The sequence below is a fragment of the Eretmochelys imbricata genome, chromosome 2 (genome assembly GCF_965152235.1).
Source record: "Eretmochelys imbricata isolate rEreImb1 chromosome 2, rEreImb1.hap1, whole genome shotgun sequence".
NCBI lineage: Eukaryota > Metazoa > Chordata > Testudines > Cheloniidae > Eretmochelys > Eretmochelys imbricata.
The window spans coordinates 174,599,984-174,615,636 of record NC_135573.1 but is presented as its reverse complement, the minus strand read 5'-3'; the positions used below and the strand labels follow the sequence as shown (position 1 = coordinate 174,615,636).

General features: G+C 42.2%; 2 protein-coding genes across 3 annotated transcripts in view; one reads left to right on the top strand and one right to left on the bottom strand.

Annotated features, from left to right (window-relative positions):
- Window positions 1–9,178: 9,178 nt before the first annotated feature.
- SEC61G (SEC61 translocon subunit gamma) lies at window positions 9,179–12,979 on the top strand. The gene is made up of 4 exons (XM_077810973.1): window positions 9,179–9,336; window positions 10,241–10,340; window positions 11,144–11,246; window positions 12,823–12,979. Exons 2-4 carry the CDS (start codon window positions 10,247–10,249, stop codon window positions 12,830–12,832), a joined length of 207 nt encoding a protein of 68 aa, XP_077667099.1. The 5' UTR covers window positions 9,179–9,336; window positions 10,241–10,246; the 3' UTR covers window positions 12,833–12,979.
- A 148-nt stretch (window positions 12,980–13,127) lies between these two features.
- TPK1 (thiamin pyrophosphokinase 1) overlaps window positions 13,128–15,653 on the bottom strand; it is a 483,761-nt gene continuing 481,235 nt past the window's right edge. For both annotated transcript variants that reach the window (XM_077810971.1, XM_077810972.1), the window contains one exon: window positions 13,128–14,638. In XM_077810971.1, coding sequence (XP_077667097.1) covers window positions 14,508–14,638 — 131 coding nt within the window. In that variant the 3' untranslated portion in view covers window positions 13,128–14,507. The remainder of the gene's footprint in view (window positions 14,639–15,653) is intronic.

The following is a 15,653-nucleotide window of genomic DNA, read 5'->3' as shown; positions in this document are numbered from 1 at the left end:
GACAGAGCCAGAAGAGTAGCCAGAAGTCACCTACTACAGAACAGGCCCAACAAAGAAAATAACAGAACGCCACTAGCCATCACCTTCAGCCCCCAACTAAAAGCTCTCCAACGCATCATCAAGGATCTACAACCTATCCTGAAGGACGACCCATCACTCTCACAGATCTTGGGAGACAGGCCAGTCCGTGCTTACAGACAGCCCCCCAACCTGAAGCAAATACTCACCAGCAACCACACACCACACAACAGAACCACTAACCTAGGAACCTATCCTTGCAACAAAGCCCGTTGCCAATTGTGTCCACATATCTATTCAGGGGACACCATCATAGGGCCTAATCACATCAGCCACACTATCAGAGGCTTGTTCACCTGCACATCTACCAATGTGATATATGCCATCATATGCCAGCAATGCCCCTCTGCTACGTACATTGGTCAAACTGGACAGTCTCTCCGTAAAAGAATAAATGGACACAAATCAGACGTCAAGAGTGACATCATAACATTCAAAAACCAGTTGGAGAACACTTCAATCTCTCTGGTCACTCAATTACAGACCTAAAAGTGGCAATACTTCAACAAAAAAACTTCAAAAACAGACTCCAAGGAGAGACTGCTGAATTGGAATTAATTTGCAAACTGGATACAATTAACTTAGGCTTGAATAGAGACTGGGAGTGGATGGATCATTACACAAAGTAAAACTATTTCCCCATGTTTATTCCCCCCCACCCTCCACTGTTCCTCAGACGTTCTTGACAACTGCTGGAAATGGCCCATCTTGATTATCACTACAAAAGGTTCCCCCCCACCCCTCCTGCTGGTAATAGCTCACCTTAAGTGATCACTCTGGTTACAGTGTGTATGGTAACACCCATTGTTTCATGTTCTCTATGTATATAAATCTCCCCACTGTGTTTTCTACTGCACGCATCCGATGAAGTGAGCTGTAGCTCACGAAAGCTTATGCTCAAATAAATTTGTTAGTCTCTAAAGTGCCACAAGTACTCCTTTTATTATAGTTATTGTGTACATGGGTTTAAAGCCCTACAGTTCATAACATCTTTGCAAGACCATTCTAGTCCCATCAAAGCTCTGAATGGAGTCATATATATCAGTCATGGTGTTAAGATATTTATACAGCTTGCTTTCCAATGCAGTCTCTTTGGGGCTTAAAAGCATTGCCTAAAATATATAAGATAGAAGAACTGCACCATTCTATTTATTATTAATAATGATAATGTTTATTTCTGTAATACCTAGGGACCCACCAAGAATGGGGTCCTATTGTGCTAGGCACTGCACAAACACAGAATAGCAAACAGTCCCTGCCACAAAGAGCTTACTATTTAAACAGACTAAATGGATAATGGATATGGGAAAGGCGTATAACATACAAGCCTAGAAAACAATGTAATGGTGGCAAATGTTAGTTCCATGATTTGTTTCTGGTGGAGTTTAGTTAGGAGGGGATTAGCTAAACAGAAAGACAAGTGTAGGGAGAGGGGATGCTGAAGAGAAGGGGTTGGAGGGCAGGAGGGCAAGAGGTGTAGATTTATTCTCTTGGGTTTTTTTTTTAACATAATACACATCACCATATAGCTGGGTTCTGCACAAAAGCCTAAAATACCATTAATTAAAATAAGGCAAGGGTTCAAAGACCTAGCAAGAAACAGACACTGCCAAAAGAAAGCTAAAATAAAAATACTCCAGAAAGAATTTTCTCATCCTAAAAAATGTATGAAGAGACATAAAATATAAGACAGGGCTGCCGCTTATAAACAATGAATATCCAGAACCAAATCGACATTAGCATATTACACTATAGGATAATAAATGTTTATCTCTGCTGAGAGTTATTATTTATTACCTATCTACTGCCACAAATTCATCCTTGTAAAACTCATGAAAATTTACAAGTACAGGCACAAAACTTACTTGCCCCATCCCCATCATGATGACAAGTAAAATTAAGAGAATTTGGGGTGGAGTAGTAATATTTTAGTCACAAAAAAGTGGTCACCCAGGGCAGGTAGAATTTTTCAAACCTGCTACAATGTTTGTAGCTGGCTCTTCATAAATACACAAACAGATAAGATCCTTGCCCTGAAAACCTTAAAGCCTAATTCATGGAATAACTGGTCAAGGACAAGAAAGGAAGGGACTGTCGCTGGAAATATTCATGAAAGTGGATGGAAGGAGGAGAGAGAGAGCACTTGGTGTACACAAAGAGAATCCAGGCCTTCTAACTCCAAATTTAGTGCTCTGTCCACTGGATCGCATTGCCTCCCCTTACCTTGACCTGACTAGATAGCCTGTGCAAGCTGACAGAGATCTACCAAATTCAAAAGGCAGATTGCTGCATTCCACACGAGGGTCCGGAGACAAGAAAGCAGAAGCTTCAGTTAGGTCCTGATTCAGGAAAGCATCCCTCTTCATGAAGGGCATTCAAGCATGTGCTTAAAGTAATGTACATGCATAAGCCTCATTACTTTAAAGGGGCCTTAAGCAGATGCTTATGTGCCCTTCCTAAATACAGCTGCTTTCCTGAGTTAGCTCCTCAATAGCTCTTGCCCCAAGTAAGGCACAGTATAGAAATTCAGCCTGGAGACTATACAGGTAATTTGAACAAAGAAAAAGAAATACATCAGGTCAATAATACATTTAATTTTATAATATGTTTCAGCCACAGTATTCCAGGCTGTGAAACAACAGCAGAATCAGACCTATAAAAGAGTGAATCAGTGAGCTAAGCAGATAAAATCTCACAAGATAAGCCCACATAAAATAAAACTAAATTATTGTGTCAGGCCAAAAATGTCTTCCAAACCAAAATGGTCTTTGTAATACAAACTTGAGACCACTCTGAGGTGCGGAGAACCCGCAACACTGACTCAATGGGAGTTGAATGCACTTCCAAGAGAAATCCTGGAACTGAGCATGTTCCAGGATCCAGGTCTGAATTTATGGCACTTCTCAACACCAAACAGAAGGTATTCTACAAAGCTGAGAGTGCAGAAACAAAGATAATAAGTATTCAGAATGCTTAACAGCTTTATGTGCTTTCCATCCATACATCACTATCATAGGTTTTATCATTTCCATTTACAGAAATTAAAGAAGTTAAGTGACTTGCAGCAAATCACTATTCATCTATTCTGCTCTGTAAGAACTCAGGACCTTGATTTTAGAAGGTGACATGGTACAACCCATAATTGCACATAATGATTTCAGGTTAGATGTTCAAGGGTAAAATCAAAGACTTCGAAAACAGACTTATTCATGTCATGAACACGAACTGCAAACACTTCACTGCAGACACCATTTTGTTCCTGTGCTACAAGCATGCCATCCACTCCTACTCTGAAACTAAACAGCTCCTTGAATAGTGTGGCTATATGTCCTTGAAAATCAAGAATGACCCACTTCCCAGGGCTTGACTGATTTTTACAAAAACAGTATTTTATCTAAGTTTACAAATGCCACCCCTCCCCAACTCTGGACAGCTTTCTCAGTGCAAATTTCCAGAATAAAGACTGAAGAAATATGCACCTCAAGGACAATTCCTCCCTCGGAGTTCTCTGTGATCTCCCTCATCCAGATGAGACTTTGAGTCACCTCTCTTCACAAACAGGGAGTCAGAGACTAGACCCCATCTGACTCCGGGCAGTGTTTTGAGGGGCAAGCTTATAGACAACTCAGCCACACCATCACCATATGCATCTAGCTACTCACCTGTCTGCTGGCCTCTGTACTTCTTCCATCTCCCCTGCATCAGTGCAGTAGTGAAACAAGACTGTAGGAAAGCACAGGGGGTTAGGAAGAGAGGGGGAGGGAGCATGTTTTTGTGGCATGAAGGGAAGGAAGGAAAGGATGAAAAGTAGAAGAGTGAGTACTATTCTCTAAAGCTCAAAAACCAGAAGGCAAAAGGAAAAGGTTCCCATACAGTTTTCTTAAAATCTCATGAATTTTTAGCTAGTCTAATGATTTTGGTAGTCCCAATTACTGAATTTTGAATGTTTGCGATTGGCAATACTGATGAATCATAGAAGTGTAGGACTGGAAGGGACCTCGACAGGTCATCTAGTTCAGTCCCCTGCACTTATCACAGGACTAAGTAATAACTAGACCATTTCTGACAGGTGTTTGTCTAACTTGTTCTTAAAAACCTCAAAGGATGGAGACTTTACAACCACCCTAGGAAATTATTCCAGTGGTTAACTACCCTGACAGTTAGGACATTTTTCCTAATGCCCAGCCTAACCCTCCCTTGCTGCAATTTAAGCCAATTGCTTCTTGTCCAGTCCTCCGAGGACAAATGCCTTACTATGTGGTATATCTTACTAAAGTCAAGATATACCTGCTTCCCCTGTATCCACAAGGCCTGTTACCCAGTCAAAGAAAGCTATTAGGATTGTAAGCTGTATTTGTTTGATGTACTATTAGAACTGTTTTTATATGTTATTTTGTGATTTTATTGAAATTACCATCTTGAATTTCGTAAGCTGTAGTTGGAACTCCATATTTGTGTCATTCTTCCCCAGTTAGTTTGGCGCCCTTTCTGAGGCGTAATTTCCTGATTGATTGCCGCAGAAGCTTAATCTACCTTGCAACCACAAAGGTGAGAAAGTACTACCTGACCCTAAACTAATCTGTCCAGAGACAGAAGGATATATATAAACCCAGTGAGCCAGTCACTGGTGCTGTCCACCCTGGAGGCAGCCCATGTCAGTTCTATCTGTGCAGTCTTCAAGGGGCAAGATCAACAGATCCAAGGAGTCAGAGTTTACCTGAGTAACAGCATATCTGATCTGAGTTCCTCCTGTGAGCTTCCAACATCACAACAGAAGTTCTGGATCCTTCCCGCTGAAGCTGAGACAGACTGAGTTGACACGCTGTCCGTTTTGTGTTTCGGTGTCATCCATCTGAAAGTAACATTAATTGTTATTCACATGCCTGTAGTCTGTTATGGTAATCGGTAGGGTCTGGGCTTCAAGCCTGCCTTGGAATATAAACCACCGAGCTGTTATATATTCAGTTTGATCTGTTTTATATATGTTGCTTCCCCCTCTCCTACTACTGTATCTTACCCTTCAATAAATTACTTACCTGCTTTACACCTTTATCATGATCTATTTTATTTTAAGCAATACCAGATGATAGGATCTTTTACCCCTCCAGCATCTGTCTATGGGGTGGGGGTCCTGCTAAACAACTAAGGGCTTGTCTACAATGGCAATTTACAGTGCTGCAACTTTCTCGCTCGGGGTGTGAAAAAACATCCCCCTGAGCACAAATTTTCAGCAATGTTAACACCAGTGTAGACAGTGCACCAGTGCTGGAAGCCATACCCCTCGTGGAGGTGGGTTTTTTTAGAGCGCTGGGAGAGCAACCACACAAGCCATGTTAAAGCTTTGCCAGTGTAGACTAGCCCTGAATTAGAATAGCTATCAGCCCATCTATCTTGTTACTACACAACATCCTATAACAGGTTGGCCTGACATGATCTTGACAAATCCATGTTGACTGTTACTTCCGGTGGGCCAGCCTGTATTCCACCTTGGTCCCAAGGCCCGCCAGGGACATTAGTTGGCGGCTCCTTCACGGAGCTGTGAGCACAGGCGTGTTTTTGACGCAGTTCACCCCCATCCCGGATACTTCCCCTTTTTGCGACGTGAGGGAAACCCTGGCACACGTATATTTAGAGTGTGCCAGGCTGCAGCCCCTTTTCCGGCTCCTCACGAATATTTTATTACGCTTTTGGCTGCACTTTTCCCCTCACCTTTTTATTTACACACTCCCCATCCATGGCCCCACAAAGTCGCAGGATCTCCTGGTTAACCTCCTCCTAGCCCTAGCTAAAACAGCCATCTATAAAACCAGAGAGAGGAGGTTGGTCAATGAAGCGTCCTGCAACTGTAGGGCCGTTTTCCGATCCTCAGTACATTCACGTATCTGGGCGGAGTTCCTCTGGGCAGCGTCCACCGACTCCCTTGACACCTTCGAGGAGCGGTGGGCGCTGTCCGAGGTTCTCTGCTCGGTGACCCTGTCCGGTTCCCTCCATCTGACCCTTTGATTGAGGGGAAGAGTGAGAGACCCCAGCCATTGCCGCTGTGGATACCATCATCACCATCACCTAGGAAGGGTCCTATCACACGTGGGTGTACATCCTCCCCCCCCACACCAAACTGCCCACCCCGCAGCCGTGCCCATCTTGTGGGGCACTCTCAGGAGAGGAATAATCAATGACACTGGGCATTGCACTAGGTAACTCGAGGGGGTGGAAGACCCCGAGTGTCGAGGAAGCCCCCCCCGCTCTAGGCCACCAGGTAACTCAGGAGGGTGGAAGACCATGAGTGTCGAGGAAGCCCCCCTGCTCTGGGCCCAGGCTAGCCTGAACACTTCCCCCTCCTGAAGGCTGCTGTGGTATACCTTGCGTTTGCTTTTGTTTTGTTGCATAGTTTTGTTTTTTCCTTTTTGGTGATTTTTGTAAGTGTTATACAAATAAAATTCTTTTCTGCTTAAAAAAAAAAAAGACTTTACTTATCACCTTATAATCTTCTAGGTATTTGCAAATTGATGGATTATTTGTTCCATTATCTTTCCGTGCACTGAAATTAAGCTGACTGATCTGTAATTCCCCAGGTTGCCCTTATTCCCATTTTTTTTTATAGATGGGCACTATATTTGCCCTCTTCCAGTCCTCTGGAATCTCTCCAGTCTTCCATAAGTTTTCGATGATTATCACTAATGGCTCATATCTCCTCAGACAGCTCCCTGAGTAATCTAGGACGTATTTCATCAGGCGCAGCCAACCTGAAGATATCCAATTTGTCTCTTTGAAAAACTGCATCTGATGAAGTGAGCTGTAGCTCACGAAAGCTCATGCTCAAATAAATTGGTTAGTCTCTAAGGTGCCACAAGTACTCCTTTTCTTTTTGCGAATACAGACTAACACGGCTGTTACTCTGAAACCTGTCAATTTGTCTAAGTAATTTTTAACTTGTTCTTTCCCTATTTTAGCCTCAGATCCTACACATTTTCACTGTCGTTCCGTGTTAGATGTCCGATAGCTACTAACCTTCTTGGTGAAAACCGAAACAAAAAAGTTTGTTCCATTTCCACATTTTCTGTTATTATCTTTCCCCCATCATTGAGTAATGGGACTTCCTTGTCCTTGGTCTTCCTCCTGCTTCTAATGTATTTGTAGGATGTTTTCCTGTTCCCCTTTATGTCTCTAGCTAGTTTAATTTCATTTTGTGCTTTGGCCCTTTTAATTTTGTTCCTACATGCTCATGTTGTTTATATTCCAGGATGTTTGTATTATTTTTCATAATTTGACCTAGTTTCCACTTTTTGTAGGACTCTTTTGAGTTTCAGATCATTGAAGATCTCCTGGTTACGCCAAGGTCATCTCTTCCTATCTCTCCTATACAATGGGATAGTTTCTTCTTGTGCCTTGTCTCTTTGAAAAACTGCTCTCTTGAACTGTTTTTCCCCTTAGTCTTGCTTCCCATGGGATCATACCTACCAACTCTCTGAGTTTGATAAAATCTGCCTTCTTGAAAACCATTATCTTTATTCTGCTGTTTTCCCTCCTCCATTCCTTAGAATCATGAACTCTGTCATTTCATGCTCACTTTCACCCAAGCCGCCTTCCACTTTTAAACGCTCATCCAGTTCCTCCCTATTTGTCAAAATAAGAATAAAACAGCCTCTCCCCTAGTAGCTTTCTCCACCTTCTGAAATAAAAAATCATCTCCAATGCATTCTAAGAACTTGCAGAACATCACCCTTGCTTTTTTACCCCTTGTCTCCTTACCCAAACTTTCAACAAGTGTGTAGCCTACTTCCATCTCAACCTCAGTCCAAGTGTATACATCTTTGATGCTCAAGGCATCAGCTCTTCCCTGTTTTCCCTGCCTCTCCTTCCTCAGCAAGCTGTACCCGTCTATATCAATATTCCAGTCGTGTATTATCCCACCAAGTCTCTGTGATGCCAACTATGTCATAGTTGTGTTTATTCACTAGTATTTCCAGTTCTTCCTGTTTATTCCCCATATTTCTTGCTTTAGTATACACACATGTAAGATACTGATTTCATTTCCCCCATATCCTCTTGGCTCTCCTTTGTCCCTGCTCTAATGGCCTATGCTCCCCCCAGAGTCTAACCCTTCTCCCAAGTCACCATGTGTTTGACTTACCTCTGGGCTTTTGGATCCTAGGTGTCTGAAGTTAGGCTCCTGATACATATTTGGACAGGTGCATAGAAGAGGTCTAATTTTTACCACTGCTGAGCATCCCCCTCTCCCCCAGACAATCACACTGAAGCCAGTGGAAGCTGGGGTTCCTCAGCACTTTTGAAAATTCTGTCCATTTTTGTGTGGGTGCCTAATACAGATTTTGAAGCCTAAGTTCAGGCAACCAGATGTGAAAATTTGAGCTCTATTAGGGCAGGGGATTTTCCTCTTGCCTAACAAATTAAAAAAATGGTGCCCCTGGGTTTGCATGTTATTTTAAAACAGCAGAAATCCCTTACACGTCAAAACAAGGAAAATAACAGCCACTGCCCCACTGGCTGCCTATAGGACTCCCCTCCACTGTATTGTCTATTGGGAAGAGCCCACCATGGGAAACTCTAGCCCAGAGGCTCCCCAGATGGGTAATGCTTGCAACAGGTGCATTGAGTCCCTGTGCAGAGAAGGAAGGAGAGCCCCTCTTTTTGCTCTACGTTTGTACAGCACCTTGCACAGTGCCGGGATCCTCATATCTGAATGGGGCTCACAGTCTCTCCTGCAATACAATTAACACAGTGGCTCACCACAGCGCTGCTGCTGCTACTATGGGACGCTCCATTATGGCAATGTAACCAGTCCCTAAAAACGAGAACGGGGGCTGTTACGTCCCCAAGCTCCCCCAACAACGACGGGGACCAGCGGGGGGATGGGCCGTATTGAAACCTACACACAGAAGCGAGAGAGATGCGCGCGACACCGCCCCCGCGCGCACCACACTCCAGCGCTCCACGCCCCCCGCCCCTTCTTCAGCGCCTAACGCTCTCCATCTGCGCAGCCGCAGATTGCAATGCCCATCCTCTCCCCACCCACAAGGGAGTGGGCGTGGCCTGCCACAGCGCCTCAGAGCGCATGCCTTCGGGAGGGGAGGGGGCCGGTCTCAGGCTGCCGTGGGCCCAGCGGGGAGCCTGTGACGGCGGCCTGGAGAGGGGGACGTAAGTTCCGGGGCAAGTTTCTTGTTCCGGTTCCTCGCCCGTGGAGTCTGCAGTTGCTACGTGTCCTGAGCGCGAGCGGTTCGTTCGGTCCCGGAGCCCGAGGTGAGAGCGGGAGCGGCTCCTCCGCCAGGGGGCCGGTGCGGGAGGGGACGGCGCTTCTTGCGCGGGGAGCCAAGGCGGCCGAGCGCCGCCGCTTTCTGTGCGGGGTCCCCGGGGCAGCGCGCTGGGCGCTCGCCGCCGGCTCCCTCTCGGTAGCTCTGAGCGGGGCGGGAGCGGTGGGGGGGGGGACCCGCCCTCCCTGTCCCGCCCTCCCGTACGTTGCGGCCGCTCCTGGGGCTGTGACGGGCCGGCGAGCCTCGCAGCGGGCCCGGGGGGCGCTGTGCTCGTGTCTGGGGCTGGCCTGGAGGGCTGGGGCCGGCGCCCTCCGTAAGTGGAGCGGGTGTCAAGGGAAAAGAGATCGGGAGTCTGGCGAAAGCCTCGGTTGTGGGTGGTCCGCAAAATCCCGGCTATAAACCCGGCTAGTCCTGAGCCTGGGCAGCGCCCGTGGTTCCCTTCTCCCGCCCCGTTCCCTCTGCCAGCTCCCTGTCCCCCTCGACACCCCCCGTGGAGAGCTTGACGAGTCATTCCTCTTCTTCAGGGAGCACTACCTAGTAGTGAATCACAGCAGGGTCCTGCTTCCTGACTGCGGCTCCTAGCCGGTATGGTAATACAAATAATAAAAGCTAGTGTGAATATATCAAATGTTGGGCGATCTAATTCCATAAGAAAAAGGAAAATACCCTGCAACAAAATACGGATTTTTAACATCTTTGTTAAAAAAAAAAATAGAATCCTGACCTTGTGTGTGATTAAAGTGTTAACAATTTTCACATTCAATGTTTAATGTACATTAAAGAAGACCAGCAGAGGGGCAAAGGGAGGATTTGCCTCTTTATGTAAGATGTGAAATGATTTTTCAAAATGATTCTTGCAACAATCTGTGTATTAAAATGTAACACTCTTGCAGGCAATCATGGATCAAGTAATGCAATTTGTTGAGCCCAGTCGTCAATTTGTAAAAGATTCCATCAGGCTTGTTAAAAGATGCACTAAGCCAGACAGAAAAGGTAAAGTATGCAAAAAAACTAGGGCCATAATGCTCATTTCGCTTCAGTTTTCTATCTTATGATATTGCCTGAAACACAAAGAACAGGAACTTCATGTGTTTATAGGCATACTGATGTCTATTTTTCACGTTGACTGATTCTCTCAGTTCTGCATTTATGTAGCAAACCAGTTTTGTCTGAAAAATCATGAGATGCACTTAATTCTGCGTATAACCAAACTAATTTGAAAGTTGTTTTTTTTTTTTTCCTGGTATACATTTTGCTGAAGTCAAACTTGTGATAGCAGTATGGTAGTGAGTTTCTGAAGCACTCTACACAGCTGAAGTGTTCTGAAATGTAAATTTCTTAATTTCAGAATCCTTTTGATGGTTTCTATGGACACTTCACATCCTGATGTTTAGTCTCCTCAAATTAATCTTTTCCATTGTCACTAACTTGATTTCGCTTATTTTCTTTTGGAAATTGAATGCTTAAGTACTTTGTTTACAGTATTGTCAGTGACTTAAAAGTTCAAGTTATCTTATCTGGCTTTAAGTAATGCATGATTCTATATTTTGTAATCCTATAAGTATTAATCCCTGGAAACCTAGCATTAATAAAACTTGGGTTATTTTTAGAAATGAAATAACTGTCTGTCTCTGGGCATTACCATCTAAATGACACTTCTAAAGTGTCTTTTATCTTAACATTGGGAGAAACTTTCAAAGGCACAAATCTCCATGGTCATTGTAGTAACCTAATCTGCATTTTAAGTGGTAGGTTTAAATTTACAGGACTAAAACCGATAATTTCTTAAATTGCAGAATTCCAGAAGATTGCCATGGCAACAGCAATAGGTTTTGCGATAATGGGATTTATTGGTTTCTTTGTGAAATTGATCCATATCCCTATCAACAACATCATTGTGTAAGTAAATCTGATAAAAGGCTAATGCTAGTATCCGAACAAGAATAACACAGTGTTCAGAATTGAACTGATAACTAAACTTAGTATTTCAATGAACATAACTTTTGGTATTCATTTATCCAATAACTTATGTGGCCCCCATCACTATAGTACATGAGCACTTCAGCAACTTCATATATATCTTGTAAACATTTAGGAGTTTTCAGTAAATCGATTTTGCTTTCAGATATTAGTGCTTCATCTTTTGTTTACTAAATAATATACTGCAAAATTTTAGTACTATCATTGCACTTGTAGATGAGAGAAGATGGCCGAAGAGGTTTAGAAGCTAAATGTTGAACATTTAAATACTCCGGGGGAATTCTGCACCACTGTGCAATGCAGAATTTTGCAGAATTACATATTTCCCAGGCAGAATTGGGCTGCAGAGCTGCTGGCCACCACTAGGGGCCACTGGACTCAGCAGAGCACAGCTTACAGTAAGTGGTGTGCCAGGCTGCTCAGCTTGATCCTCATTCTTCTGGGGACAGGAGAGGGCCTGGGAGACCCAGCTCTGGCAGAGGGTGAGGAAGAGCAGGGTTGCAAAGTCCCATGGTGGGACAGTAAAGAAATTGGGGGTGCGTGCAGCTGGGCTCTGGGAGGAGGGGTGTATATGTTCCTGAGTGGGGTGCGGATGTCTGGGCTTGGAGGGAGGGGAGTGCAGGTGTCTGGGATCTGGGGACCCCACACAGCCCCCTCCAATACCTCCCAACAGGAACTGGGTTGTCAGAGGGTTTCTTTAACTCCTGGGGGAATCTTTTTTATTCATTGTGTGTATTGTTGACAGGTATTTTGAAATAAATTACCAAAATAATTGAAACTTTGAAAATAGAAGCTTTATTTGTCAAAACACAATATAAATATGCAGACTTTTTTAAAATGAGTGTATGTTTAGATAATACAGTGGATAGTTTGTTTGGATTTTGCATTCTTTTAACTTTTCACGAAATTTTTAGAAATTTCACCAAGTGACCTGAACACTTGCAGAGAATGTGTATAAATGAGCCATATAGTCTTGAGGTTGTATTGGAAGAAGTCACCCAACAAAGCTAATAAATAGTATTAAAAATACCTTTATTAAAAGTAAAGTAGTGTTTCCAATTTTACATAATCATAACTTTTGTACAATACACCACAATTTGTGTATTAAGCTTTTGCATATGAACATTGAACCTTAAATCAATCTGGTAAGTAGCACTACAAAAATCACTGATATTGAAGGTTTCAAACACTTCAGTTAAGGCTTCTTAATTGGTTAAAATAGCAATTGTTTTGCCAAAAGTTGTTCTCAATCATTTCCCTAGCAGGGACGCATATTACAGCAAAAGTATCGGGACTCCTCTGACATCTGTTTACTACCCCTTTTGGAGCAAGAGTGGTATGATCCTCAGATTAAGAAACCTGTCTCAGAGAAGGAGCTGTGTAATGTCTGTGCTGTTTTTAAGGCATAGTGGGGACTTTGTTCCAGTTAGAATGGGATGATGTAACTTAAGATAGCAGTCTTACTTGACACTGATCAAATTCTCTTGTTCTACAGTGGTGGCTGAACACTCATCAAGATCTGTTACCTGAAGTTTGGAGTGATGGACAATGGGGGTGGGATGTGGGGGGCTTTTTTGCTTACTAATATTCCATAAGTCTGTATCTTGTTTGTTTACTGCTATAAACCAGGCTAAGATTTAAAACAAGCTTGATATCTGAGTTGGTCTCATTTTGTTTTACTGACTCTTTGAACTTTCTAGGCTCAGTAAATAACTTATCACTGTGTGCTGCTAGTTGTACAAGATGAGGTAAGGTGACTGAACTGCCTTTCTTGGTTTACTGCTTTGAGCAGTAGAATAATTTTTTACATATTACTTTTGGCCCAGCATTAGGTGGTACTAAAAACCAACTCTAAATCTATTCAGGTTAAAAATACTAACCTACTTCCATTTTCCTATATTGTCTTGTAACCTGGGGGGTGGAGAGGGAATGTGCCTGTATAAAATACTGTTAGAAGCACGAAACAAGCTGAAAAGATTTTGCTCTAGTCTTTAAATTGATGTGATCTTTGGTTTTACTTACAAAAGGTAGTTTAGTTTTTCAGATCTTGTTCTAAACACTCTCTTTAAGAGGCAGCAACTGAAATACATATATTACAGACGTACTTACAGATCAGCTCAGGGCCCTTATCCTTCCTTACCAAACAGTTTTGGATTCCACTACTGTCTTTACAGTGCTTTTCAAGATGGTGCAACTTGACACCAACATTAGCACTAAATTTGTTATATACCATCGTGTTTAGCATCTATTCAATGATGTATGCGTTCTGTGCCACCTTAAATTAACAAACCCTTTAAAAGAAAATATACCCGTGTGTAAAATTTGAAGAGACTGCTGTGATAACCAAATTAAAATGCAACTTTATCCAGTTGTTTAAAGAACCTGCATGAACTTCTGCCTACAAAGCTCATACAGTTGTGACAAGTCTGAACGTTTTAATCTATAAAAGCTTGCACACTGATAGTTTACGAGCACTTGATTAGTTGAATGCTGCTTACCTTCTGTTAATTAGAAGTTTGTAAATAGTACCTAATGCTGGAAAGTAGAAGTAAAATGGCAGCACAGACAGCAGCATTAAAAGAAATACTCAGCCTGCTATTTTGAGCTTCACTGCAGCGGTATTTATTGCTGTTTTCCTTTAAAATTTGCAATTAACTCAAGTGAAGTAGACTTAAAATCTATGTTACTAAACAGCAGGGCAGAAGATCAGCCTGTTCTAGTCACATTAAACAGCAAAAGGATTACTTACAATACTGCTGTACTAATTTTGTATAAGTCAAAAATATACATAATACATCAATTAAAATTTGACTCGAAGAGATTCTTTAACCACTGATTTAACAGTAATATTAAATATGGACACACTCCTGCAAGGAGTAAGAGTCGGTCAGTCTATGCCCATTAGTCCCTTTCAGTGCTGCTGGTTTAGGAAGTGTATGTGTCCTATGCACAGAACTAGAATGAGTTATTCAGTCAGTTTTGTCACTATTATCTTCCTAAAGATTTTTCACTTGACTTATTAAACTCCACTATCTTTCCCTTCCCTCTGCTCTTCCGGGAAAAAAAAAAAAAAAAAGAATTTTATTTTGATTCCTGCCACAATAATTGTTTCTGTTAATGAGTGAAATTTTCCAATATGTTTAAAGTCTTCAGTCAGCTGAAAAAAAGGCAGTTGAAATCTTAAGCATTTTGCTTATTTTTGATACCCATTGTCCACAGCAACGGTTTATCTGTTTCTATGGTCACAACTCCAGATTCATCGTAGGTATTTGAAGTGCTGACAAGCGTTCCAAACTTTAGCACATGGTTAGCTGTAAATAATAAAAAATAATTTAAATAAACACCAGGAAAAATCTCTTTAGAAAGGCATTTAAGGAGCAAACTGCCAAATAAGCAAATGAAGTGACATGTATTTCTTCTCCGGTTAAGGAGGTTTCGATTTCCTGTTGATTGCAATGAGGACAATATATTCTAAGAATATATATCCTTTTGTCCCCTAAATTTTTATATCCAAACCATTCTTGAACCAATATGTGCCATCTTAAAGGTAATTCTGTATAAATTAAAAATAAATCCATCATCTCTACTACAGAATAACAAAGTAAAATGCAACCACTCTTAAAGGACAGGACAGTAACTGACAGTAGCGTGTTTGAAATTTATTTTTATGCATAAACTAATTGAAAATAAGAATAGGTGAGAGAGGATTCTTCATTTTCCTCTGCAGGTTAAGTTAAGAATTCAGCTGTAATTCAGTCATCAATCCACATTTTAAAAAAGGTGTTTTTGAAAGGCAGTTGAAGGAAACAACTTACATGAAGCAAGTACTTTTTTCGCCCAGAGTGATTCATAAACAAAATATAGGCGTCATCTCCTTTTGGAATGAAGAAAACCCAGGGGTAGAAGAAAGCAGCTGTTTAACAATGCACAGGAATAGTTTAGGAAGGGAACTGAATGTAGTAGCCAAGTGAAATTCCTGCAAGGGGAATTTTAGGTAGGCAGAATTGTAATTACTCAAATTGGAATCTGGCCAAGATAGCAGGGTTGATTCCTTTACACTTGCATGAAGTACCATGGGATCTTTAAAGGTCAGTATGATTAAAAAGAGAAAACTGTCATACTCTGTTACCACCTCCTTTCCACCAATTTAAAGGTTGGGGTGTACTTGTGCCTTTTGCCACATATTATCTCCCATGCAAGATGATGTACACCACATAATCACACTAGATATCAACATCTCTAGTCATTAAAGCTTGTTCATATTAGAATGATTATTTTTAGCTTTTAATGTAACTACAGTAGGAACTGAGATACATCAGCAAGGCT

Coding starts and splice junctions, on each gene's coding strand:
- SEC61G (XM_077810973.1), top strand. CDS start 10,247: ATGGATCAAGTAATGCAATTTGTTGAGCCCAGTCGTCAATTTGTAAAA. Junction 10,341..11,143: donor CACTAAGCCAGACAGAAAAG/GTAAAGTATGCA, acceptor CTTAAATTGCAG/AATTCCAGAAGATTGCCATG.